The sequence below is a fragment of the Formica exsecta genome, unplaced genomic scaffold (genome assembly GCF_003651465.1).
Source record: "Formica exsecta isolate Colony F162 unplaced genomic scaffold, ASM365146v1 scaffold421, whole genome shotgun sequence".
Classification (NCBI taxonomy): Eukaryota; Metazoa; Arthropoda; class Insecta; order Hymenoptera; family Formicidae; genus Formica; species Formica exsecta.
This window is the reverse complement of record NW_021851451.1, coordinates 579,838-605,203: the sequence shown is the minus strand read 5'-3', so window position 1 is coordinate 605,203 and position 25,366 is coordinate 579,838. Positions and strand designations below refer to the sequence as shown.

The 25,366-nt window shown below is 32.8% G+C and overlaps 6 protein-coding genes across 10 annotated transcripts; 2 read left to right on the top strand and 4 right to left on the bottom strand.

The window, feature by feature from the left end:
- Positions 1-41: 41 nt before the first annotated feature.
- LOC115240253 (SAP30-binding protein-like) lies at positions 42-4,735 on the bottom strand. 2 transcript variants are annotated; one of them, XR_003884755.1, is made up of 3 exons: positions 4,581-4,735; positions 3,884-4,010; positions 3,669-3,810 (listed from the first exon to the last, which is right to left on the bottom strand). XR_003884755.1 is itself a non-coding variant. In XM_029815302.1 (2 exons), exon 2 carries the CDS (start codon positions 3,822-3,824, stop codon positions 2,637-2,639), a length of 1,188 nt encoding a protein of 395 aa, XP_029671162.1. In that variant the 5' UTR covers positions 3,825-4,010; positions 4,581-4,735; the 3' UTR covers positions 42-2,636. The 2 variants fall into 2 exon arrangements, 1 of the variants encoding a protein (XP_029671162.1); XM_029815302.1 differs by having other exon boundaries at positions 42-4,010.
- Positions 4,736-4,970: 235 nt separating this feature from the next.
- LOC115240191 (succinate dehydrogenase [ubiquinone] iron-sulfur subunit, mitochondrial-like) lies at positions 4,971-6,502 on the top strand. The gene is made up of 5 exons (XM_029815174.1): positions 4,971-5,115; positions 5,477-5,607; positions 5,704-5,847; positions 6,029-6,224; positions 6,332-6,502. Exons 1-5 carry the CDS (start codon positions 5,071-5,073, stop codon positions 6,500-6,502), a joined length of 687 nt encoding a protein of 228 aa, XP_029671034.1. The 5' UTR covers positions 4,971-5,070.
- A 178-nt stretch (positions 6,503-6,680) lies between these two features.
- LOC115240252 (SAP30-binding protein-like) lies at positions 6,681-11,309 on the bottom strand. Of its 2 annotated transcripts, XR_003884754.1 has the most exons (3): positions 11,155-11,309; positions 10,458-10,584; positions 10,243-10,384 (listed from the first exon to the last, which is right to left on the bottom strand). XR_003884754.1 is itself a non-coding variant. In XM_029815300.1 (2 exons), the coding sequence occupies exon 2, from the start codon at positions 10,396-10,398 to the stop codon at positions 9,211-9,213; it is 1,188 nt and encodes a 395-aa protein (XP_029671160.1). In that variant the 5' UTR covers positions 10,399-10,584; positions 11,155-11,309; the 3' UTR covers positions 6,681-9,210. The 2 variants fall into 2 exon arrangements, 1 of the variants encoding a protein (XP_029671160.1); XM_029815300.1 differs by having other exon boundaries at positions 6,681-10,584.
- Positions 11,310-11,544: 235 nt separating this feature from the next.
- On the top strand, positions 11,545-13,868 carry LOC115240254 (succinate dehydrogenase [ubiquinone] iron-sulfur subunit, mitochondrial). 2 transcript variants are annotated; one of them, XM_029815303.1, is made up of 7 exons: positions 11,545-11,689; positions 12,051-12,181; positions 12,278-12,421; positions 12,603-12,798; positions 12,906-13,007; positions 13,346-13,468; positions 13,569-13,868. In XM_029815303.1, exons 1-7 carry the CDS (start codon positions 11,645-11,647, stop codon positions 13,659-13,661), a joined length of 834 nt encoding a protein of 277 aa, XP_029671163.1. In that variant the 5' UTR covers positions 11,545-11,644; the 3' UTR covers positions 13,662-13,868. The 2 variants fall into 2 exon arrangements, with proteins under 2 accessions (XP_029671163.1, XP_029671164.1); XM_029815304.1 differs by having other exon boundaries at positions 11,605-11,742.
- LOC115240251 (nitric oxide synthase, salivary gland) lies at positions 13,554-23,242 on the bottom strand. Of its 2 annotated transcripts, XM_029815299.1 has the most exons (15): positions 23,087-23,242; positions 21,652-21,796; positions 20,695-20,831; positions 20,442-20,604; positions 20,242-20,333; positions 19,852-19,993; positions 18,454-18,593; positions 16,367-17,976; positions 16,115-16,284; positions 15,638-15,848; positions 15,451-15,538; positions 15,248-15,372; positions 14,888-15,033; positions 14,200-14,391; positions 13,554-14,067 (listed from the first exon to the last, which is right to left on the bottom strand). In XM_029815299.1, exons 2-15 carry the CDS (start codon positions 21,754-21,756, stop codon positions 13,960-13,962), a joined length of 3,429 nt encoding a protein of 1,142 aa, XP_029671159.1. In that variant the 5' UTR covers positions 21,757-21,796; positions 23,087-23,242; the 3' UTR covers positions 13,554-13,959. The 2 variants fall into 2 exon arrangements, with proteins under 2 accessions (XP_029671159.1, XP_029671158.1); XM_029815298.1 differs by lacking the exon at positions 23,087-23,242 and having other exon boundaries at positions 21,652-21,961.
- A 548-nt stretch (positions 23,243-23,790) lies between these two features.
- LOC115240190 (glycerol kinase 3-like) lies at positions 23,791-24,871 on the bottom strand. Its single transcript, XM_029815172.1, has 4 exons — positions 24,731-24,871; positions 24,361-24,614; positions 24,035-24,240; positions 23,791-23,921 (listed from the first exon to the last, which is right to left on the bottom strand). The coding sequence occupies exons 1-4, from the start codon at positions 24,731-24,733 to the stop codon at positions 23,791-23,793; spliced, it is 594 nt and encodes a 197-aa protein (XP_029671032.1). The 5' UTR covers positions 24,734-24,871.
- Between the last annotated feature and the right edge of the window lie 495 nt (positions 24,872-25,366).

The window sequence follows — 25,366 nt, the reverse complement described above, 5'->3', positions numbered from 1 at the left end:
TTTTTCCACACGCAAAAGCATTTGAAATCTGAAAATCCATATTGAGAAAAACATCCTGTATTAAACTATTAATCAATATAAGAGAAAAAGAACACACAATGTAATACAGATTTATGTATTGTATATTCCATACTCTCTATTGACACATGAGCGTGTATATACAAGGAGCTTTTCTGTGAAAGACTTTTTTCGTTACTTTTTTTTTTAAATATAAAAATGAATCCTTACTAATTTGCAGCATATGTTTTATACATTGATTTGCAGTCATTAACATACGCGAATCCCTCATTTGTCTGACATGCTGAGATTTAATATTTAATTACAGGTGTTTCTGTCAGAATGTGGTTTTGCTTGATAAATATTATATCTAAATGTGACTGCAACTGATGCCTGACACTCATAATTTATACGTTCAGTAACAATTACACACATTAGATTGATCAGAAAAGTTGTTTTACTTTTTTTTTATTATAATGTAATGTAAAAAAAAATAAATTTTTTGATCAATCTAATATAATGTTTAAACATTATATTTTCTCTTTTTGAAAAAGAAAAGAAAAACGCAATTGTTAGTAGTGTAGCTCCATCAATTTTTCTTATTAAAAAAGATAATAACAATGTAATTCCTTTCTTTTTCAATACTTTTTTCTTAACTAATATACATATCTTAATTGAGAAATATTGATTAAGTTTGGTTTGCACATTGTTTGTTATAAATACATGTGTAATAGAAAATAGGTACTAGTTATATAATTGTAGATGTAAAGTCAAAAATTTAAAAATGCTACGAAGCAAGAATCCACAGAAAGGAATTTAAACAAAATTTAACAACCGTAAAAGTTTCTAACATAATTTCTTTGGAATTTATGTTAAGTTGGCAAAATTGACACCTCTAAACGCAATTGTGACTTAATTTGTCTTATAGATATATAAAGTTAGCATGTCAATTTTTAGTTTTATGCTTTTGGATTCTCACGTTTATTTTTAAATTTTTACCTGTTTTAATTCTGGATATTTACTCGAAAAAAAATTTCCAATCAAAAAAATTTTTAAATCCTTGAATTCTTAAACTCAATAACACATATATATTAATATATGTTTAAATATTCACACACAAATCTTTAAATTACACTGCATTCAGTCATTATTCATGAAATTATTGTATGTTCCACACACACACACATCACACATACACAATTATTAATGTTTCAAAATTCTAAAATCATTATTATCCTATTGCAATATTCGAATATATTTCTTTTAATAATATCTAAATTCTTGGATTTGCATTCTATAAGTTTTGTTTGCACTCACATCATTTCTAAGTCCTTTAATTTTTATATCTGTGAATTTTCATACATAATTTTCTAGATCCTTGAACATCTTATGATTTTGACTCATTAAAATTATTCTATGTTTTCTCCAAATACTCTACATACTAATCGTAAGAGAAATTTCTAAAGAGCTCTGACAATCAAAGGATCTAAGTTCACAAAACTCCAATTCTTCTTCTCTGTATATATCTGCTGTATAATGGATCATATTTTTAATTGGAGTATTATTTATAATATATTTACGCTTTAATTTACGGTTGTTTTTTGTTCTTAAATATATCAGTAGCTACGTTTTTAGATCTTTGAATTCTCAAATTTATAGATTCACAAATTGTGTACTTCCTTTCTTAGACCTACTGCTCCTTTTTTTAACTTTTTGATTCCTATAACTTTATTTTTGTAAATGCTCAAGTCTAAGATAAATCTCATACACTCCTCGTAATACAAGAATTTAGATATAAGTAGATATATATCTCGACTTACAAGGATTTAAAAATACAAAAGTTAAAAAATTCTTTTTCGAGAATATAAATTTCCAGAATATTTTCTTTCTCATTCAGTTCGATATATGACAAACTTAATTTTATTGCAAACAGAAAATAATGTTTACAGTCAATATTATTTACAGTATGTTTATTTTGCAAATGGATTTTCATCAAATAAATCTGTAGATTCTTAAATCCTTTTAGGTCACTAGTTGGCTGGATTTTCTTGATCGAGTCTTGGATTTTTACATTTTTGAATTTCTAATATTCCAAGGATATTTAAGTTTTCTTTCAGTTTTATGAACTTTTTTAGATACTGAAATCTTTAATTATTCTTAACAATTTTGGATTCTTTAAACTTTTAATTACACGTGTTTACATTTTAATATTTCTCCTAAGTTCTCAGTTTCAAAAGAGTCAAACTCTTGTTTAACAATTTAACAATACCGAGAATTAATTTGACTCGATTTTCTTTTGCTACCATGTTTTTGTAATACATTACAAATTAAAAACCTGAAAATTCAAAAAGTGAATCCAAGAATACAGAAATTTAAGAATCCATGAATTTAAGAATTCAAAACTAAAAGAATTGTAAGATCTGATCTATAGATAAACTGTAGATAACTGATGTTATTTAAAATTCATCTATAGATACCAATTCCAAAATGCAGTTCCAAAAAAGAATTTGACAACCACCCAAGGATTTAAGTCTTCAGAAGCGTACAGGATCGCGTGATCCTTTCCTCATAACGAGAAGAGGATGATGTTTCTCTTTTAATGAATATTATTTACACAGCATACACATTTACACGATATGTTATAATCTCTTTTTCGGCAACGAGCCAAAGGCCGATATAATGGTTGGTTTGGTGCCGGACGACGCGAGGGTCGTCAAAGTAGGTTGTGCAAGGAGCACTGTGGGCTTGGCTGTCGCGGCGGCAGCGGCAGCAGCTGCGACAGCAGCGGCGGCAGCAACACCGCCGGACGCCACTTGGTCCCACTTACTTTTTCGTTTCTTAGCGTCGTCGGTTCTTAGCGATTCCTCGGCGCCACTGCCGGTGGAGCTGTTTGGCCGTTTTGCAGTGCCGGATACGATCTCAATCTTCGTTTTCTCTTTGCGCGCTTTCTCGAGTTTGTCCATCTCTGTTTTCTGCACCTTGGCGAGTTCCTCGTAGTACGAATCCTTGCTCCATTTGAACGGATCAAACCTATCCGGCGGATAGTTGGTGCCCAACTCGTTGATGCTACAAAACTGAATAAGTTTCTCGTAAATGGATGGATTCCGGAACTCCTTGCGCTGCTGGATCAATGTGTTCATGTCTAGCCCATCACTCTCCATTTTCCGATATAGTTTCGCAATCTTGTCCTGCAGTTCGGCGGGACATTGACCCGAGGGTTCCGGTGGTATCGTCACACCGTAAGGGTCCTTGGTCTCCCCGTTATTATCTGAAAGCAATTCTCCGGAACGCGAGGAAGGCGACCGACGCTCAGCGCCGCCGCCGCCGCCGCCGATGGCGGTGACGGCAGTGGCGGCGACAGTAGTACCAGTGGCGGTTGCAACCGGGAGACCGTTCTCCTCGGGGCGACCTTCCGCGACCGTCGCAGCGATTGTCGCGCTCGCCGTCATTAAGGACGGTGCCGGTACCGGCGGCGACGGCGACGGCGGCGGCAACGCAGCAACAGCCGCCCCCTCATCGTCCTCGGAGACTACCGTGTCGTCAAAATAAGAGACCAATCGTTGCACCTTCGTAGCCGCGCCCGGCAAGTCGCTACTACCGGCAGACTTGCCGACGACGGGACTGTGCGAGGCTGAACGGCCTCCAGATATGGGACTGGTGCCAGATCGGGCCTGGGGCTGACGACCGACTTGGGCATTATGCGGGGCGGCCCCCTGGGGAGTGTTCGAATTCTCCTCCTGCAGGCGCTCGTCTTCCACCCCGTCCTCGCCCTCCGAGTCGGTATAGGTGGCGTAGAGAGATGCCAGAGCAACACTTTGTACAGACATGGTTAGTTGGTTTTGAGTGCCCGCCGTGCTACCAAGCAATATTTTGTGTGGGAACTCACCGGTCTAGCGTTGCACAGCCTGGCCCAGCGCCCAACTGTGCCACGTGAGGGCTTTAGAGGCGCGGGGACAGGAAGGCTTTTATGGGCCCGATGGGCGCGTTGAGCTTTGGTCGCTTTTAGTACGAACCTGAAATTAAATTACACATACATACATATTTATCATTATAATATATTATATTATATTACATTCACAAGATTAATGTCTTTATATATTAAATGATATAAATGTACTGGCAAAATTAAATTATCTATTTTGTTTATTTATATTTTTGTTGCGTATATACTGAAAAATTATATGAAACGCGTATTCAACAATATCTTATAATATTACATTTTCGAAGATAGATAGAAAATCTATTTAAACTCAGATTATTATTATATTGCTTTTAATGGGCAAATTTGTATCCATTATACCTTCTTTTCTTTTCCACAATTCTCTGGCATGAATATGAACTGAATCTCTATACAAATATTTACTCATTAAAATTTTGTCCAAAATTTCTCATGTCGGTTGCAATACAATCAATAGTTATAAAAACCAATAAATAAATAGTAACAACATTAACAGAGAAGCAAAATTAGGTAGAGATCATCTGATCTGTCTATTTGAGGTCAAACTGACAAACAAAATGTAGGTTAGAATCTAACCAGATCACGATAATTGTATTGCTAGCGACGAGAAATTTTTTCCACTGACCTTAAACTTTCAACGTCCAGGAATACCGCGTACAATTTAAATCAGTTTGTTTGCACATTACACAATCAATTCTTAATATAATTGTAAATAAATATTCAATAAAGAGTGCAAAATTTTATTCCATCATCGGCAACCATCGGCGCGTTCCTCTCAAAGTTCCCAAGATACTTTGCGTTCGTTATGTCCATAAATATAATAATACATATAGAGCAATTTCTTTATTTCATTTGTCGCAAGCTCTGACAGACGTACTGATTGGCCACTACTGCAAGAAGCTTTTGAAACCCTAGATATTTCCTATTCGATAGCCAATCGGCATGCTGATAAACTGGCTACTATTGGCTATCGAATAGAGAATAATCATCGAGATTCTATTCTATCAATAGGTTCGACAAACTTTATCATACCAGCCTGACGGATCAACGCGCAGATTTTTAGTTACATAATGCAAGTATCATGAGTGTGTGTTGATAGAAAGTTACTCGCGAAGATGGTCGGGATAACGCCGTATACTTGCAGAAATGCACTTCGTCAAGTGAGTGTTCTTCGAAGAACAAGAAAATCATTATTGATGATTTAAGACATTATGTAATTTTTCACTTCATTTTTCGTATAATTCTTTTTTCATCTAGTGTAGTGCAAACTACAAACACTTGTCAGCCTTGAAATAAAGAGCATGTAATTAGAATGTCATAATGTATATGTTGTTTTTCTTACTAAAAAACTTTAAATATTTATCTGTGAACTAGAATTTAATACTAAAATAAACCAGTTTAATAATTAATAAAAAGCTATTCTTTGCAATAATATGTGAACTCTGACATTTCAAGGTATATGTGTTTTGTATGCTACATATTTCTAAGTCTAATTTAGTATCAATTTTCTCAATTTTACAGATCAGAAGTTTGCACACTGCAGTGATTCAAAATGCTGAAGCCAGATTAAAGACCTTTTCAATTTATCGTTGGAATCCGGACAAGCCTGATGAAAAACCATATATGCAGAAATATAAGATTGATCTGAATACGTAAGTATCTCATTGTTGATCAAATTAAATATTTTTCTGTAATTTTATTAAATTATATAGTTTTCATTTTTTGCATTTTATACATTTTTTGTTTAGTTGCGGACCGATGGTGCTGGATGCACTGATTAAAATTAAGAATGAGGTTGATCCAACTTTGACATTCCGTCGTTCTTGCCGTGAAGGTATTTGTGGATCTTGTGCTATGAATATTGGAGGAACAAACACACTGGCATGTATTAGGTATTGCGTGCATTAGTATATACATATGTAATGTTTATGTTATTTAATTATTGAAGATGTAATTTATAACCCTGATTGGGACTTCTATTTCATACGTAAATTAAATCTTACATATAAAAAAATCTGCACTACTATAAAAATTAATTAAACACAAAAAATAGAGTAAAATTATGTGTTTTAGCAAAATTGATAAAAACACAAGCTCATCATGTGACGTTTATCCCTTACCACATATGTATATTGTCAAGGATTTAGTGCCAGATTTAAATAATTTTTACGAACAGTATCGTAGTATACAGCCTTGGCTACAGCATAAAGATGCAAAAAAAGTTGGTAACCAACAGTATTTGCAGAGTGTAGAAGATCGCAAAAAATTGGTAAGTAAGCTTCTTTGTCAGCAATATTTATTTGATTTTTCATTTTGATTATAGTCACTTTTCTTACTTAAAACTAAATACATAATTTAAGCTTCTTTTTGAGACAGGATGGTCTCTACGAATGTATCCTCTGTGCTTGCTGCAGTACTTCTTGCCCATCTTATTGGTGGAATGGTGATAAGTATTTAGGCCCTGCAGTACTTATGCAAGTAAGCATATATTTTAATATTATACATATAACTTTAGATATTGTATCATGTAATAGAATAAATAAATAAAAGGAACATAACTACATTAGTAATGCATTGTGGAATTTCATGAGATGGGTGTAGTGGTAAATTTGAATAAGAATTTCTATTTTTCCACACGCAAAAGCATTTGAAATCTGAAAATCCATATTGAGAAAAACATCCTGTATTAAACTATTAATCAATATAAGAGAAAAAGAACACACAATGTAATACAGATTTATGTATTGTATATTCCATACTCTCTATTGACACATGAGCGTGTATATACAAGGAGCTTTTCTGTGAAAGACTTTTTTCGTTACTTTTTTTTTTAAATATAAAAATGAATCCTTACTAATTTGCAGCATATGTTTTATACATTGATTTGCAGTCATTAACATACGCGAATCCCTCATTTGTCTGACATGCTGAGATTTAATATTTAATTACAGGTGTTTCTGTCAGAATGTGGTTTTGCTTGATAAATATTATATCTAAATGTGACTGCAACTGATGCCTGACACTCATAATTTATACGTTCAGTAACAATTACACACATTAGATTGATCAGAAAAGTTGTTTTACTTTTTTTTTATTATAATGTAATGTAAAAAAAAATAAATTTTTTGATCAATCTAATATAATGTTTAAACATTATATTTTCTCTTTTTGAAAAAGAAAAGAAAAACGCAATTGTTAGTAGTGTAGCTCCATCAATTTTTCTTATTAAAAAAAATAATAACAATGTAATTCCTTTCTTTTTCAATACTTTTTTCTTAACTAATATACATATCTTAATTGAGAAATATTGATTAAGTTTGGTTTGCACATTGTTTGTTATAAATACATGTGTAATAGAAAATAGGTACTAGTTATATAATTGTAGATGTAAAGTCAAAAATTTAAAAATGCTACGAAGCAAGAATCCACAGAAAGGAATTTAAACAAAATTTAACAACCGTAAAAGTTTCTAACATAATTTCTTTGGAATTTATGTTAAGTTGGCAAAATTGACACCTCTAAACGCAATTGTGACTTAATTTGTCTTATAGATATATAAAGTTAGCATGTCAATTTTTAGTTTTATGCTTTTGGATTCTCACGTTTATTTTTAAATTTTTACCTGTTTTAATTCTGGATATTTACTCGAAAAAAAATTTCCAATCAAAAAAATTTTTAAATCCTTGAATTCTTAAACTCAATAACACATATATATTAATATATGTTTAAATATTCACACACAAATCTTTAAATTACACTGCATTCAGTCATTATTCATGAAATTATTGTATGTTCCACACACACACACATACACAATTATTAATGTTTCAAAATTCTAAAATCATTATTATCCTATTGCAATATTCGAATATATTTCTTTTAATAATATCTAAATTCTTGGATTTGCATTCTATAAGTTTTGTTTGCACTCACATCATTTCTAAGTCCTTTAATTTTTATATCTGTGAATTTTCATACATAATTTTCTAGATCCTTGAACATCTTATGATTTTGACTCATTAAAATTATTCTATGTTTTCTCCAAATACTCTACATACTAATCGTAAGAGAAATTTCTAAAGAGCTCTGACAATCAAAGGATCTAAGTTCACAAAACTCCAATTCTTCTTCTCTGTATATATCTGCTGTATAATGGATCATATTTTTAATTGGAGTATTATTTATAATATATTTACGCTTTAATTTACGGTTGTTTTTTGTTCTTAAATATATCAGTAGCTACGTTTTTAGATCTTTGAATTCTCAAATTTATAGATTCACAAATTGTGTACTTCCTTTCTTAGACCTACTGCTCCTTTTTTTAACTTTTTGATTCCTATAACTTTATTTTTGTAAATGCTCAAGTCTAAGATAAATCTCATACACTCCTCGTAATACAAGAATTTAGATATAAGTAGATATATATCTCGACTTACAAGGATTTAAAAATACAAAAGTTAAAAAATTCTTTTTCGAGAATATAAATTTCCAGAATATTTTCTTTCTCATTCAGTTCGATATATGACAAACTTAATTTTATTGCAAACAGAAAATAATGTTTACAGTCAATATTATTTACAGTATGTTTATTTTGCAAATGGATTTTCATCAAATAAATCTGTAGATTCTTAAATCCTTTTAGGTCACTAGTTGGCTGGATTTTCTTGATCGAGTCTTGGATTTTTACATTTTTGAATTTCTAATATTCCAAGGATATTTAAGTTTTCTTTCAGTTTTATGAACTTTTTTAGATACTGAAATCTTTAATTATTCTTAACAATTTTGGATTCTTTAAACTTTTAATTACACGTGTTTACATTTTAATATTTCTCCTAAGTTCTCAGTTTCAAAAGAGTCAAACTCTTGTTTAACAATTTAACAATACCGAGAATTAATTTGACTCGATTTTCTTTTGCTACCATGTTTTTGTAATACATTACAAATTAAAAACCTGAAAATTCAAAAAGTGAATCCAAGAATACAGAAATTTAAGAATCCATGAATTTAAGAATTCAAAACTAAAAGAATTGTAAGATCTGATCTATAGATAAACTGTAGATAACTGATGTTATTTAAAATTCATCTATAGATACCAATTCCAAAATGCAGTTCCAAAAAAGAATTTGACAACCACCCAAGGATTTAAGTCTTCAGAAGCGTACAGGATCGCGTGATCCTTTCCTCATAACGAGAAGAGGATGATGTTTCTCTTTTAATGAATATTATTTACACAGCATACACATTTACACGATATGTTATAATCTCTTTTTCGGCAACGAGCCAAAGGCCGATATAATGGTTGGTTTGGTGCCGGACGACGCGAGGGTCGTCAAAGTAGGTTGTGCAAGGAGCACTGTGGGCTTGGCTGTCGCGGCGGCAGCGGCAGCAGCTGCGACAGCAGCGGCGGCAGCAACACCGCCGGACGCCACTTGGTCCCACTTACTTTTTCGTTTCTTAGCGTCGTCGGTTCTTAGCGATTCCTCGGCGCCACTGCCGGTGGAGCTGTTTGGCCGTTTTGCAGTGCCGGATACGATCTCAATCTTCGTTTTCTCTTTGCGCGCTTTCTCGAGTTTGTCCATCTCTGTTTTCTGCACCTTGGCGAGTTCCTCGTAGTACGAATCCTTGCTCCATTTGAACGGATCAAACCTATCCGGCGGATAGTTGGTGCCCAGCTCGTTGATGCTACAAAACTGAATAAGTTTCTCGTAAATGGATGGATTCCGGAACTCCTTGCGCTGCTGGATCAATGTGTTCATGTCTAGCCCATCACTCTCCATTTTCCGATATAGTTTCGCAATCTTGTCCTGCAGTTCGGCGGGACATTGACCCGAGGGTTCCGGTGGTATCGTCACACCGTAAGGGTCCTTGGTCTCCCCGTTATTATCTGAAAGCAATTCTCCGGAACGCGAGGAAGGCGACCGACGCTCAGCGCCGCCGCCGCCGCCGCCGATGGCGGTGACGGCAGTGGCGGCGACAGTAGTACCAGTGGCGGTTGCAACCGGGAGACCGTTCTCCTCGGGGCGACCTTCCGCGACCGTCGCAGCGATTGTCGCGCTCGCCGTCATTAAGGACGGTGCCGGTACCGGCGGCGACGGCGACGGCGGCGGCAACGCAGCAACAGCCGCCCCCTCATCGTCCTCGGAGACTACCGTGTCGTCAAAATAAGAGACCAATCGTTGCACCTTCGTAGCCGCGCCCGGCAAGTCGCTACTACCGGCAGACTTGCCGACGACGGGACTGTGCGAGGCTGAACGGCCTCCAGATATGGGACTGGTGCCAGATCGGGCCTGGGGCTGACGACCGACTTGGGCATTATGCGGGGCGGCCCCCTGGGGAGTGTTCGAATTCTCCTCCTGCAGGCGCTCGTCTTCCACCCCGTCCTCGCCCTCCGAGTCGGTATAGGTGGCGTAGAGAGATGCCAGAGCAACACTTTGTACAGACATGGTTAGTTGGTTTTGAGTGCCCGCCGTGCTACCAAGCAATATTTTGTGTGGGAACTCACCGGTCTAGCGTTGCACAGCCTGGCCCAGCGCCCAACTGTGCCACGTGAGGGCTTTAGAGGCGCGGGGACAGGAAGGCTTTTATGGGCCCGATGGGCGCGTTGAGCTTTGGTCGCTTTTAGTACGAACCTGAAATTAAATTACACATACATACATATTTATCATTATAATATATTATATTATATTACATTCACAAGATTAATGTCTTTATATATTAAATGATATAAATGTACTGGCAAAATTAAATTATCTATTTTGTTTATTTATATTTTTGTTGCGTATATACTGAAAAATTATATGAAACGCGTATTCAACAATATCTTATAATATTACATTTTCGAAGATAGATAGAAAATCTATTTAAACTCAGATTATTATTATATTGCTTTTAATGGGCAAATTTGTATCCATTATACCTTCTTTTCTTTTCCACAATTCTCTGGCATGAATATGAACTGAATCTCTATACAAATATTTACTCATTAAAATTTTTTCCAAAATTTCTCATGTCGGTTGCAATACAATCAATAGTTATAAAAACCAATAAATAAATAGTAACAACATTAACAGAGAAGCAAAATTAGGTAGAGATCATCTGATCTGTCTATTTGAGGTCAAACTGACAAACAAAATGTAGGTTAGAATCTAACCAGATCACGATAATTGTATTGCTAGCGACGAGAAATTTTTTCCACTGACCTTAAACTTTCAACGTCCAGGAATACCGCGTACAATTTAAATCAGTTTGTTTGCACATTACACAATCAATTCTTAATATAATTGTAAATAAATATTCAATAAAGAGTGCAAAATTTTATTCCATCATCGGCAACCATCGGCGCGTTCCTCTCAAAGTTCCCAAGATACTTTGCGTTCGTTATGTCCATAAATATAATAATACATATAGAGCAATTTCTTTATTTCATTTGTCGCAAGCTCTGACAGACGTACTGATTGGCCACTACTGCAAGAAGCTTTTGAAACCCTAGATATTTCCTATTCGATAGCCAATCGGCATGCTGATAAACTGGCTACTATTGGCTATCGAATAGAGAATAATCATCGAGATTCTATTCTATCAATAGGTTCGACAAACTTTATCATACCAGCCTGACGGATCAACGCGCAGATTTTTAGTTACATAATGCAAGTATCATGAGTGTGTGTTGATAGAAAGTTACTCGCGAAGATGGTCGGGATAACGCCGTATACTTGCAGAAATGCACTTCGTCAAGTGAGTGTTCTTCGAAGAACAAGAAAATCATTATTGATGATTTAAGACATTATGTAATTTTTCACTTCATTTTTCGTATAATTCTTTTTTCATCTAGTGTAGTGCAAACTACAAACACTTGTCAGCCTTGAAATAAAGAGCATGTAATTAGAATGTCATAATGTATATGTTGTTTTTCTTACTAAAAAACTTTAAATATTTATCTGTGAACTAGAATTTAATACTAAAATAAACCAGTTTAATAATTAATAAAAAGCTATTCTTTGCAATAATATGTGAACTCTGACATTTCAAGGTATATGTGTTTTGTATGCTACATATTTCTAAGTCTAATTTAGTATCAATTTTCTCAATTTTACAGATCAGAAGTTTGCACACTGCAGTGATTCAAAATGCTGAAGCCAGATTAAAGACCTTTTCAATTTATCGTTGGAATCCGGACAAGCCTGATGAAAAACCATATATGCAGAAATATAAGATTGATCTGAATACGTAAGTATCTCATTGTTGATCAAATTAAATATTTTTCTGTAATTTTATTAAATTATATAGTTTTCATTTTTTGCATTTTATACATTTTTTGTTTAGTTGCGGACCGATGGTGCTGGATGCACTGATTAAAATTAAGAATGAGGTTGATCCAACTTTGACATTCCGTCGTTCTTGCCGTGAAGGTATTTGTGGATCTTGTGCTATGAATATTGGAGGAACAAACACACTGGCATGTATTAGGTATTGCGTGCATTAGTATATACATATGTAATGTTTATGTTATTTAATTATTGAAGATGTAATTTATAACCCTGATTGGGACTTCTATTTCATACGTAAATTAAATCTTACATATAAAAAAATCTGCACTACTATAAAAATTAATTAAACACAAAAAATAGAGTAAAATTATGTGTTTTAGCAAAATTGATAAAAACACAAGCTCATCATGTGACGTTTATCCCTTACCACATATGTATATTGTCAAGGATTTAGTGCCAGATTTAAATAATTTTTACGAACAGTATCGTAGTATACAGCCTTGGCTACAGCATAAAGATGCAAAGAAAGTTGGTAACCAACAGTATTTGCAGAGTGTAGAAGATCGCAAAAAATTGGTAAGTAAGCTTCTTTGTCAGCAATATTTATTTGATTTTTCATTTTGATTATAGTCACTTTTCTTACTTAAAACTAAATACATAATTTAAGCTTCTTTTTGAGACAGGATGGTCTCTACGAATGTATCCTCTGTGCTTGCTGCAGTACTTCTTGCCCATCTTATTGGTGGAATGGTGATAAGTATTTAGGCCCTGCAGTACTTATGCAAGTAAGCATATATTTTAATATTATACATATAACTTTAGATATTGTATCATGTAATAGAATAATCCATCCAATATTAGGAATTTAGAAGAAAATGATACAAGTAAGAAATTCTTTAAGAATGAAATAAACACATATATGAACGGAAATTAAATCACAAGCATATAATTATTATCTTTTGAACAAATAATGTTGCACATTTATATCTCTAAAGATAAATTCAATTAAAATATATATAACTTTGCTTAATGCATCCTTGTTTTCATTTGTAGTTTTGCCCTCATAAAATCTATTTATATAGTTTTTTTTTTCTAATCTTTTAACTATTATTATTTTCATTAGGCGTATAGATGGATTATTGACTCGCGAGATACTCAAACAAATGAGCGTTTGGAGAAATTGAAGGATCCATTTTCAGTTTACCGCTGTCACACAATCATGAATTGTACACGTACTTGTCCAAAGGTGAGTTTAATTTACTATTTCAACTTATTATTTGAAAATTTGCAAAAATGCGTTATATTAAAACGTGTTATATTAAAACACAAACTTTTTTTTTTTATAGGGTTTGAATCCTGGAAAGGCGATAGCGGAAATAAAGAAATTGTTAGCTAATATTAGTCAAAAACCACAACCAGAACTTACAGCGACTCCATAACTAAGGGAAGTCAGGTAGAAGCAATAAGTTCAATATATATATATCCGTCTTACATTATACTACGTGCACAGCGAATATATATATAATCAGTGTAATATACTTCGTACAATCGAAGATGTGCAGATCTAGTGGATAAAATATTTTAGCAATCAAAAATTCGCTGTTACACTCTATCTTTAAATAAAACAGATTTCCTACCATGTGGAACTATGCAGTGCAGTAATTATTAATTATTAATGCAATAGCACAAACCCTCAAGTAAAAGCTACTTGGACCATGCTTTGTTAGCCTGATACCTTCACGGTTCGGCAGCCATTCGAATCCTAGCAGTCTCACGTGATCGATTATGTACCTCAGCAGTGCGCAATGTTATACCGAATATGTCTTCGTGATAGCGATTTTCATCCTGAAAGAGAGAGAATTATTCCACACAAGTGGAACAATTTATATCTATGTAACATAACTGTTATTTGCTATTATATACTGTGTGTATAAATATCAGATACAGTCAGAAAAGAATAATGGGTGAAAAATTTACCCTGACTGATAACATGTATGCTTCGACTTCCTTGTCCGTCATTTGGCCATGCGTTTGTATAATTTGTTTCAATGTTTGATAGACGTCTTCTGCCATTGTGCAATCTCCACAAACATAGAAATGTCCGCGCTCATGTACTACCATTGTGTAGATCTGAGATGCTTCCGCTTGAATCAAGTCTTGCACATAAGTCTAGATAAAATTCGTATAAAATGCAACTTAAGTTCATGTTATACCATTATAAATCATTTCTGTTATTTTATAAATTTGCCTATTTATCGTATTTATTAATTATTTTTCATTATTGATAAAATGTGATGAACTAAAGGGAACAATTACATTGCAATCAAATAAACCTAGAGTTTAAGGAACATGGATAGAGATAAAGTTCAATATATATTCACGGATCTGTTTTGATTCCATTGATCGAGATTTTGTTTCGCGAGATTCAAGTGTTTATAAAAATCTGTTAAGTTATTTGTTGTGCTTGCAAAATGCTTGGTCTAAACAAACTATTCTTGAATTTTAAATGAGTATAGCTTTCAAAGATTTTATTTGAAAGAAAAAATTCAAATGTTTCAATATATGAAAGACTCAAACTTCTTAGAAGTAGTATTCTATCTCCACAAACTTTTTCTTCCTAGTTATTTTCTTAGATATAAAGAACATACATGTACATGTATTTTACCTTCTTGATACCAGGCTCTCGTGATAATGCTAAAAACACTTTATCCAAGACACCAGCGTTCAACATTTCTCGCTTCTCTTGTCTGTATAAATCCAAATTTCTTTGACGACAGCCAAAGAACAGCCAAATCTTTCCAAATGCTTGATCTGCAAATGTTTTTAAAAAATAACTTCCGAAAAGAATTGTTTTCAAGATTTAACAGTCGATCTCAAACAATGATCATATAAACTATTTATGAATGAGACATATGTGTTGGATAGCCGCTATTTATACCATAGACAATTATTTAGTGCTTTTATAGAAATGCATATGGTATATGTATATAAAACTAATAGATGTATATAAGAAAAATATATGTACCCGGCTGACGTTTCATCTGAGCAAATCGGTGGTGCCAGAAACCTCGGAAAGGAGCGATTCCCGTACCTGGGCCCACCAATATTATTGGTGCTTTAGTTTCCGTCGGCATATAAAAGTTCGGCGCGCTTGAATATTAATCAATAATTATATATTTGAAAAACCTTCATATAACGTTTAATTAGCGAAATTTTGAAATAGTTTACCTCCGCACAAACACATATAGCATTTCTCCCTCGGATATCTCTCGCAGATAATTGGAGCAAACGCCAAAATGTACTGGTCCAGAACCGTCTAGAATCAATAATTAAATTATAATTGGAGATTGCAGATATATATGAATCATAACGTGAATGAAGAAAATGAAAACAAGAAAAGAGAAGAATAAGATACTTTGCGTTCGGTATTGCACCACTGCGACTGTTAGATGTATTTGCCCTTGGTGCACGGAAGGAGATGACGAAATACTGTAGAATCTCGGCTGCAAAGGTGTTAGATGAAACAGGAGTAACGGAGCGAATGGAATCACGGATGGGAATTCATCCAGAACTTCGGCCAAGTTAGGATACTTCCAATGTCTCCAATCCTCATAAGCCGTCGGATCCTATTTCGAAGAGAATTCTTTTTTCAAATTTTATACCATGTTTTCTTGCAGAATATTTTTAATTAAATTAGAGTAAAGTAATATATTTTTAGAGTTAAAATGCGTGTATGATAATGTTAAATTTTACGTATTAATGATATTTGAATAATATATTTTTTATTTTTCAAATATTTTTAACGTCAAATCCTAACTTTTTTAACTCTTTCAAAATTTTGCTTCGACCAACAAAGCTACATTTATATACATTTACGTATTTACATATTTACAGAGGTTAAAAGATTCAGTTGCTCCTGTTCTTTCGGGTTCGTAGCAATCGAAGCGAAATATCTTAATAGATTCGGCGTAGGCGGCGTCGTGATATCCAAAAATCGAGTTAACAGCATCTTTAAGGAATTCGGTAAATATCTGTCATGAGATATCCATGTTTTTACAATGCCTGGAAAAATTATTATTATTAGTTATATGATAATAGAGGAGAGAGAAAGAAAGAAATAAAGAAAAATGCATTTGATCGACACCGTTAGGAGTATGCGCTTGCTTCTGCATTTGGAGCTCGATCGATGTATTAACGTCAAAGGTAGACTGTACACGTCGCAAGATTCTCTCCACAAGTTCTGGTCGATTGCACGCAAATACACCTAAATGATCCCCAGGCTTGTAAGAGATATCCATGCCCATTATGTCATCCAATTCCAGAAGCAATGTCGTTCCACTGGACTCGTCGCCGCTCAAGTTGGTCCTTCGCAACAAATTGCACATCGTCACGTTTCTATTGTGGCATTTGCTCAATGCTTTATCGATAGGTTGTGGATCGGTCTCCACGAAACGGACTGTAGCCGCGGACAATGCCTCGGAACCTAGGGATTGGGCTACCTCCGCCAACGTATCGTCATCATCCAAGCAGAATGTTTCGCATGCGACCGTGAAAGTGTCGGCCGCCCACTTCCGGAAGGTTTGTTCCTGCCCACACATCTCATCACCCTGAGCCAAGCGAGCCAATCGTTCTCCGCCCAATTCGCCCAACAGGTTGTCGACGTAACGACCGAATGCGCAAAAATTTGGATATGCGGATGAGCCCAGCGCGAACACGGCGAACCGGACATTGCTGAGAGGTCCAAAGGTATCCTCGGTCTGCGAATCTGTCGTAGAGCCGCGCAGAGAATCCAGTCTATCTAATTTCTTCGACCCACTCACTTCCGTCTGGCTATTGGCCTTGATAAATGACTTCGAGGTCGCCAGATTCACTTTGTCGCTGTTAATGATGTAAGCATCGTTCATCTTCATCGCGTACAAATTCTGCGCGAAGACCTCTCCATTTTCCGGCGGATCGCCGTTCCCGAAAGTGGAAGTTACCACTAGCAATAGAGCCTCATGTTCTATATTACTGATATCGTAATCTGCCATCGAAAGTACCTGAGAGTGAAAAGCGTGGCCTAGCAATTCGTTCAATTTTTCCGCATACATCTGGGAAGTACCCGTTTCCGTACCGAACAATACAGTCGCTTTTATTCGACGTGACAACGCTCGTCCGAACAACTTGGATGTAAACTTCACGGCTCTCGCGATTTGCTTAAAATGAAACTTCCGCCTTGGTTTCTTCGTCGTCGTTTTTTTGTCGCGCCCCTTTTTCCATACGTGAATCTTCCACGCTGGATCCTGGTTATCGTAGGAAGGTTTCAAATGATAGAGCGACATTTCCTGGTGAAATACCGGCGTCGCGGATCCAGATATCGGTGGTACAATCCACAGCCAATCTGAGGGACATCCGTTTCGGAGACGCATCTCGTTATCGAGATGTTTCATGAAAGATTCCGAAGCCGTATGATGATCCACAATCGTCACATTTTTTATCTGAAAACTATGCAATACTGCGATGTTAGCTTCCACCATTGCTTTGTCCTTCCATAACGATGTGGCTGTCCTAGTGTCCAGGCCCATGTTTGTCGCTATTGTCTCGAGCATGTTATATCTATGAGCATCACATAAATCTCTGCAGCCAATCTCAGTGCCCATGTACCAGCCGTTGAAAGGCGCCGCGGTGAACACTAAACCTCCACAATCGAAAACCATTCCAGACACAGCCGGGATAGCGAACCATTTGAGATCCAATTTCTCAAACCAGTCATACCTGTTATCCAAATACAATGCAAATATTATCTCTTTATAGAGTTATGATATAATTGATGCATAACTCTTGAATTTAACAAGACATATCTCCGAGTGACATTTTATTTCAGAAAACAGAAAATTATTTATCTATATCATAGATAGATTTGTCTATTTTAAGTTGAATTTTTTTCCTTTTTATCCTCTAATCCTCTTATTTTCAAGAGTCTAAATAACATGCTTATATATCATAATGCATAAAATTAAAGTTCTTGATTTTCCAATGTATTTATATTGAATTACGATGCCAGAAATGAGAAATCATATAGTTTGAGACATCATAATTTAATATATAATTAAAAAGTGTTTTTGCAAAAGACGTGAATAAACCTAATATAATAAATAAGGTTAACGTAGTAATTCAATTTATGTAATAAATGAATATTAATTAAAAATATGAAGTTAAAGTTTTCTCTGGAAACTTTTAACAACTACTTACGTAGGATGACTTAAGTGTACTTCGAGTATCAGATCTTTAGGAATGTCGAAATAATCCGGATCGTGTCCATTGGCGGATAAAACAAGCGGTAACAAGTCAAATTTAGCCCGCTTTCCTTTCCATCCTAATTTCATGCAAAGCTGTTGAAGCAAAATGTTATTTTTATTACATTACTTTCGAGATGCATTCCTTATAGAGGGGATTTGTGTTTTAAGAAGTTAGAATATTTTTCGATTTTAGATCGTTGACAAGTTTAAGGTCTAATACAATCATATGTTATGATGTCTTTAACAATTCTAAAACTCAATACTGAATATCTTGCAAATTCTTCTATTTATCAATGAAACTCTTACATTATATTTGAAATAATAATTAAAAATGGGATTTTTAATTACGTTTTAATTTTATATATTTATGTATATACTTGTTAAATTTATTATTTATGGCATCATTGCAAAGAATATCGAGCGTTATATATCGGAGTTATCACGAATAGAAATAAATTACTATTCTGAAATATTACAACGAATTAAGATTAAAATTGGGCGTAAATAAATGTAACATAATTTAAATATATATATATATATATATATATATATATATATATATATATATATATATATATATATATATATATATATATATATATATATATATATATATATATATATATATATATATATATATATATATATATATATATATATATATATATATATATATATATATATATATATTTAAATTATGTTACATTTATTTACGCCCAATTTTAATCTTAATTCGTTGTAATATTTCAGAATAGTAATTTATTTCTATTCGTGATAACTCCGATATATAACGCTCGATATTCTTTGCAATGATGCCTAACATTGGAGCCATCAATATTAATCTTATCAACATAATATAAAAGCACGAAACAATAGCTGTTGATCGACACGTTGAAACAACGAGTTTGTCTTTTATAGCCGAGACCGCCGAGACAATGTAAACGCAATGATTTTCATTATCAATATTTTTCAGATGGGATATTTATACGAGCGAGAATATATTATATTCCTTTCTCGTATCGAAGAATTAAAAACTTCCCGCTATAAATGAAATATTCTAAGATGCTTATCGGGCAAATTATAAAGCTAAATGTCCTTTTGCAGAGGAGATGTCATAAAAGCCATTATTTACGGTAACTTGTAACATGCGCGTTAAAATAATCTCATTTTGTTCCACAATCCTAATTCAATTTCGTTTAGCCTTTTCAATATTTATATCGGAAAAATTAAACTTGGCATAAAATACGTGATATTCAATATCAAATCTAATAGGACACATTCGGTACAAAATAAACAAATGCAGAATTTTATAAATATGAATATAAATATAAATATATAAATGCATTCTGACCTCCGTAAATTCTACGGTAGCAGGATCTCCAATAATAGTGCCATCTGGATTTTTGTATCCCGCATAATTAATTAACTGCTGATTCCATACCCTGTAATCGTGTTTTCCATCAGTGCGTTGCGGAAATACTGTTATTGCAGATCTGAAAAAATATTTAAATATCCTATAGCAAAAATTGCGCAGATAATTAATATTAAATTTATTAAAATTTATAATATATGTGTATTAAATTAAATGAAATTTATTTTTAAAAGTTAATTTAATATTAAATCTCAATTTTTTTATTTTTTTCAATGTAAAAATGCGATTTAAGAAATAATCGAATTATTATTGTCTTCTAATTAATTAGTTCATTATTAATTAATTATTAATTAATTAGTTATTTCTTACCTAATATTTCCTTTATTTGTAGCATATTTGATATGATTGCACAAAGCCTCGAACATGCCACTTGTAGTCGTAACATAGCGGCAATCGAAGACCTGACACACAAATTAACAAACGTACATAAATTTTTCTCAAATATGCATGAATAAGCGTTTTGAAAAATATCGTTAGCATGAAGAAAAATGTTGCGATGTGAAATAGACCTGTAATTTTGACCATTGTATACGGCCGATGCATCTCACGGCGTTTCGCCAAGCTACTTTTGCACCGAACACCAATTCCGTTTCTGTTAATTGATATGTACCAGTGGAAAGCACTTCCTTCTGCACACTTTCCCAACGTGCGCGATGAGCATCGCTATTTAATCTGTATTAATCACAAAGAAAATGCGAGTTTGAAGAAAAGTACTTGTAATATATATTATAATTTAAAGAGATCCACACAACACGAATATACCTTCTGATAGAAGTGAAATATTGCTCCAGAAAATCTTTTGCGTGAATTAAGACTTCTTCTTTTGTACGTGGCTCGGTTCCATGAAGCGGTAGCTGCATTATGCTACCGAGACATTGTTGCCTCGTGCAAAGAGTATTCTATAAAAATTCACTTAACATTATTTTTTCAATTATTTGTTTCAACTATATGCTTCTTTCGTTATCACTTTTATTATTAAGATATGCGCTGAAAGTTTCAATAAAAAGAATTTTAAAGTAGCTTATTATTGATGGCACATAATTGGGAAAGTAACGATTTTATATATATAAAAAAAAAAGGAAAATAAAATTTCTTCACACAAAGCTTTGTTTTTAAGAAAATCAAGCTTGATAAAATAAGACAATATATCTTCTGTCATTTTTTTAAAATTCGACATTTAATTTTGAGATTATAATCTTTCTTCATATTGTTTCACTTGTCAAATTTTTCGAAATTATGATTTTTCGGGACATAGTTCTATTTTTCAAATGTTAGTCTTATTTTTCTCGAAAGACTTTGTATGTTTATTAACAAGTTTTAATTACATAATTCATAGATCATAACAGCGACGATCAAAGTATGAGTAAAAAGAATCAATATCCTAATTGAGCGTATAATAAAAACAAATTCTATATATATATTTAAACATAATTAAAACAAATATAAATCCGCGGCACTTATCATTGAAAATTGAGCAAGCTCAAAACAGGAAAAATATATTAATAATATTTTATTAATGTCAAGAGAGCTAGATTTTCTTTCTTATATACATAAATCTCTATAAGAAAATTTTATTCCATGTTCTTGAATCTTATAATGCTTTTTTCTGATTGTATCACCGATAATAGACTACTCTGTGTTATTTATGATAAAGAATAATCTAACATTTCTAATTATTTGTTATCAATCTTCAAGATCAAAAGATTTTTTAAAAAATACCTCGCCATTTTTTACGTGCAAAGAATCGAATGCCTCCGTCTTGTCCGCGAGATTTTTTAATTTCGTAGGTTTTTTTTGTTGAGACGTTCCGTCGTGATCCTTCATCTTGTATTCACAAGTGTTTAACTGCTTGTTGCTTAACAAACTGGAGAGAAGAATGACGATAGAGAGGAAAAGATGAGTGGATAGGACACAGAGATGACACAACGCAGCATCTCACGTGCCGTCATCTCACATGCGCCAGCATGCGCAACATTGATCCATTCCGCTTGTCCTCGGAATGTTGCGGAATCGATCAACAGGAAATATTTTTTACGTTAAAATGAAAATTTGAAACAGGAACGCGTGTGCAACACATAATGTCTTACACATTCATTAGCAATATCATTTTTTGTTATTAATAATATGATACAATCATAATAATATATAAATATATATACATATGTATATGTATATAGAATTATGATCAATAAATTGCAGTCAGTTATAAAATAGCAAGAATTAATTTGTCAAAGCTCGAAATAATTATAAAATATATTTCTGCTTTGGCTAATTCAATTCAATTTACTAATTCAATTTAGTATTAGTCGATTTTAATTCAATTTAGTATTAGTCCATTACTTTATGAATTAGTCAAATTTTATATATGGCCATAAAACACACACATATACTAAAAAAATAGGGAACACTTTTCATACACTAAAAATTGGGCACAGATATATAGAACAAAGATAAAAATTTTTTTAAAACTACTGATAGCGCGTTCAAGTTAAAACTTCAAGCTTCAAAATGCTTTTTTAATTTTTTGTCTATGATAATTTTTTGCCGAGTTTTAGCGGTTTGAAAATCTAGACCAATTTTTAGCGTATAAAAAGTGTTTCCTATTTTCTTTGAATAGTATATTATGTCTGAAACTGAATAGCCAAAGCACAAATTCTATTTTCTAAAGTCTCGAATTTTGAGTAATCAATTTTCTTTCTTTCTCTCTTCTCTTCTATATTCTTTAAAATTAATTTTAAATTAGTTTTAAATTCAAAACACTAATATCTACAGTATGTAAATAAGACACAATATATTGCAAAACTTAAGAATAGCAAATAAATATCTATATAAATATGTAACAAATATTGATGCATTTGGTAATAAATTCCAAGAAAAATATAAATTTTTGCTATATATATGTGCTTACAGAATATCTGAGGATATTGTACAAAATTTATACTCTTGAAAGATTAAATAAATTTAATAAACAAAATATATCTTTACGAAAACAGTGATTTTATGGACTTATATTAATTTAAAAAAATATACATTCTAGTAGTTTTTCTGAAGAAATAAATTAGATAAAAAATAAATCAAAATATTATATGTTTAAAAAAAAGTAATTGCTAAACACGTCTAAAGTAAAATGTCTTGTAGCAAAAATATAGCTTACGATTCTTTTTCAGCTCTCGCCACGCACGTCAGTGTGTGATATGGCTAACCAGAACACGAAGTGACCGCTTTCTACATCGAAGCTTCGTGCTTTAGCCGACAGAGTCAGTCAAAATATCCATTCGATTCGCTCTCTGGTCGTAATTGTCGAGGGAAAATCAACTTATATATAATACCATATAAATCATATATTACAATATGAACCACATATTATTATACCAATTAGTTCACCAAAAATAAAAACATCTAAATAATATTTAATTTTTAAATTTATATAAAGGAATGTTAAAAATATAATTTTTGCATCTATATAAATTTGACAAAACTATAATGGATACAAAATCATTCTTCTAGGATCATTATTTTTGGAATTCAAAATCAATGGTAATTATCTTTTTATTTCTCTAATGGAAAGAAATTAGATATTTATCTTTCATATTTTATGTATAGCCTTAGATCATTCTTGAAAGATATATTATATAGTAAATATAAAATCCACAAAAATAAATTTTAACTGTTCCAATGTACCTATTTGAGAAGAGAACATATTTTTATGATATTAAAAATAAAAAAATAATTTGTGGCAATTAATTTATAGTGATTTTTTTATTCTGTATCTTTATATTATATATATTAGTGATTTATAGTCAAAAAAGAAAGATACGGAAAAGTGGAAAAAAAGCAGGTTTTATTAAATGTAAATAACTATATAACTATCATAGGTGAAAACTTGGTTACTTGAGATACATCCACTTCATTTATATCAATTAAGTCTACACCAATGGCAGCTAAAATTGCGGCACCCAATGCTGTTGTTTCAACCATGTTTGGTCTTACTGTTCAACATATAATTATTTATATAAAACATTATCTTATTGATTATGAAAAAAAGTATCTTATCATTTTGACGATATAGAGGAATCATATATCAATATTAATATTTACTTACCGACAGTTATCCCCGTTAAATCTGCTTGTAATTGCATTAACAAATTGTTTACAGTCATACCGCCGTCAACTTGCAGCATTGACAGATTCGTTCCTGAATCTTTCACCATTGCCTCTAACATATCTCTCGTTTGAAAGCAGACTGCTTCTAATGCTGCTCGTATAATATGGTACTGCTCTGTATCCTCGGTAATACCGCAAATTACTCTATTCCATTAAATAATATAAATAGATGAAGATGTATTAGTGCTCGATTAAAGAGAAAAACTTTTTTAGAAAATAAAAAAGAATAAAAAAGAAAGCAGTAGAAAAAATAAGGGACAATACCCGCGCGCATCTTGCTGCCAATAGGGCGCGTACAGCCCTGAGAAAGCTGGCACAAAGTACACGTCGCCAGAAGATTTCACACACTCTGCCATATTCTGTATTTGCGTTATATTACTAAAAAGTTGCATATTATCTCGAAGCCAGGATAAAGCAGCTCCAGCAACAGCGACTGATCCTTCTAGTGCATAAACAGTTGGAGATTGTCCAATCTTGTAAGCAACAGTAGTTATTAAGCCTTGCCTCGAATCGACTTTCTGTAATTTTTATGAATTACTTTTGAAGAACATATTTTTATATAAAAAAGGGAAAGTATTTACCCTCTTTTTCCCCCTTTATATATATATATATATATGTTTTATATTATACATACCATATTTCCTGTATTGTAAAGTAGAAAGCATCCTGTACCATATGTAGCCTTTGCTTGACCAGGTTTCAAACATAATTGACCAAGAAGAGCTCCCTGTTGATCACCCACACACTATAGTACAAAGAAAAATGTTACAATTATTACATAATGCTGCCTACTTCAAGTACACTAGCAATTAATATTTCCAGTTACATAAGCAATTAATTATTATATTCTTAAAGACACTGAGAAAACATATTTTCCTGCAAGTTCATTAAATTTGTTAAAAAATTTCCTGTACATTGAAATAAATCTATTATTCTGCTTAGGAAAACCATAATTGAAATAATCTTAATAATAATAAAAAGTTTAAATTCAACTATCAAAATTATTACATTAGCCTGAAAATAACTTTAATTAACCTTTTTTTTTTTTTGTAATAATCATTAGTTATAGCTAATTATTCTTTCATCATTATATTACGTATCCGGTATATACTCCTTATCACGTCGTCTTAAGTGAAATTTTATCGCCTGTAACTTTCACCACATATCAGCCGTTTGCAAGCAGTTCACGTTTCTACTTGCACAATTGAAAGGATTACATGTTTTCGCACAGCTATCCGCATACAAAACGATAAGACTACTTTTCCTGCAG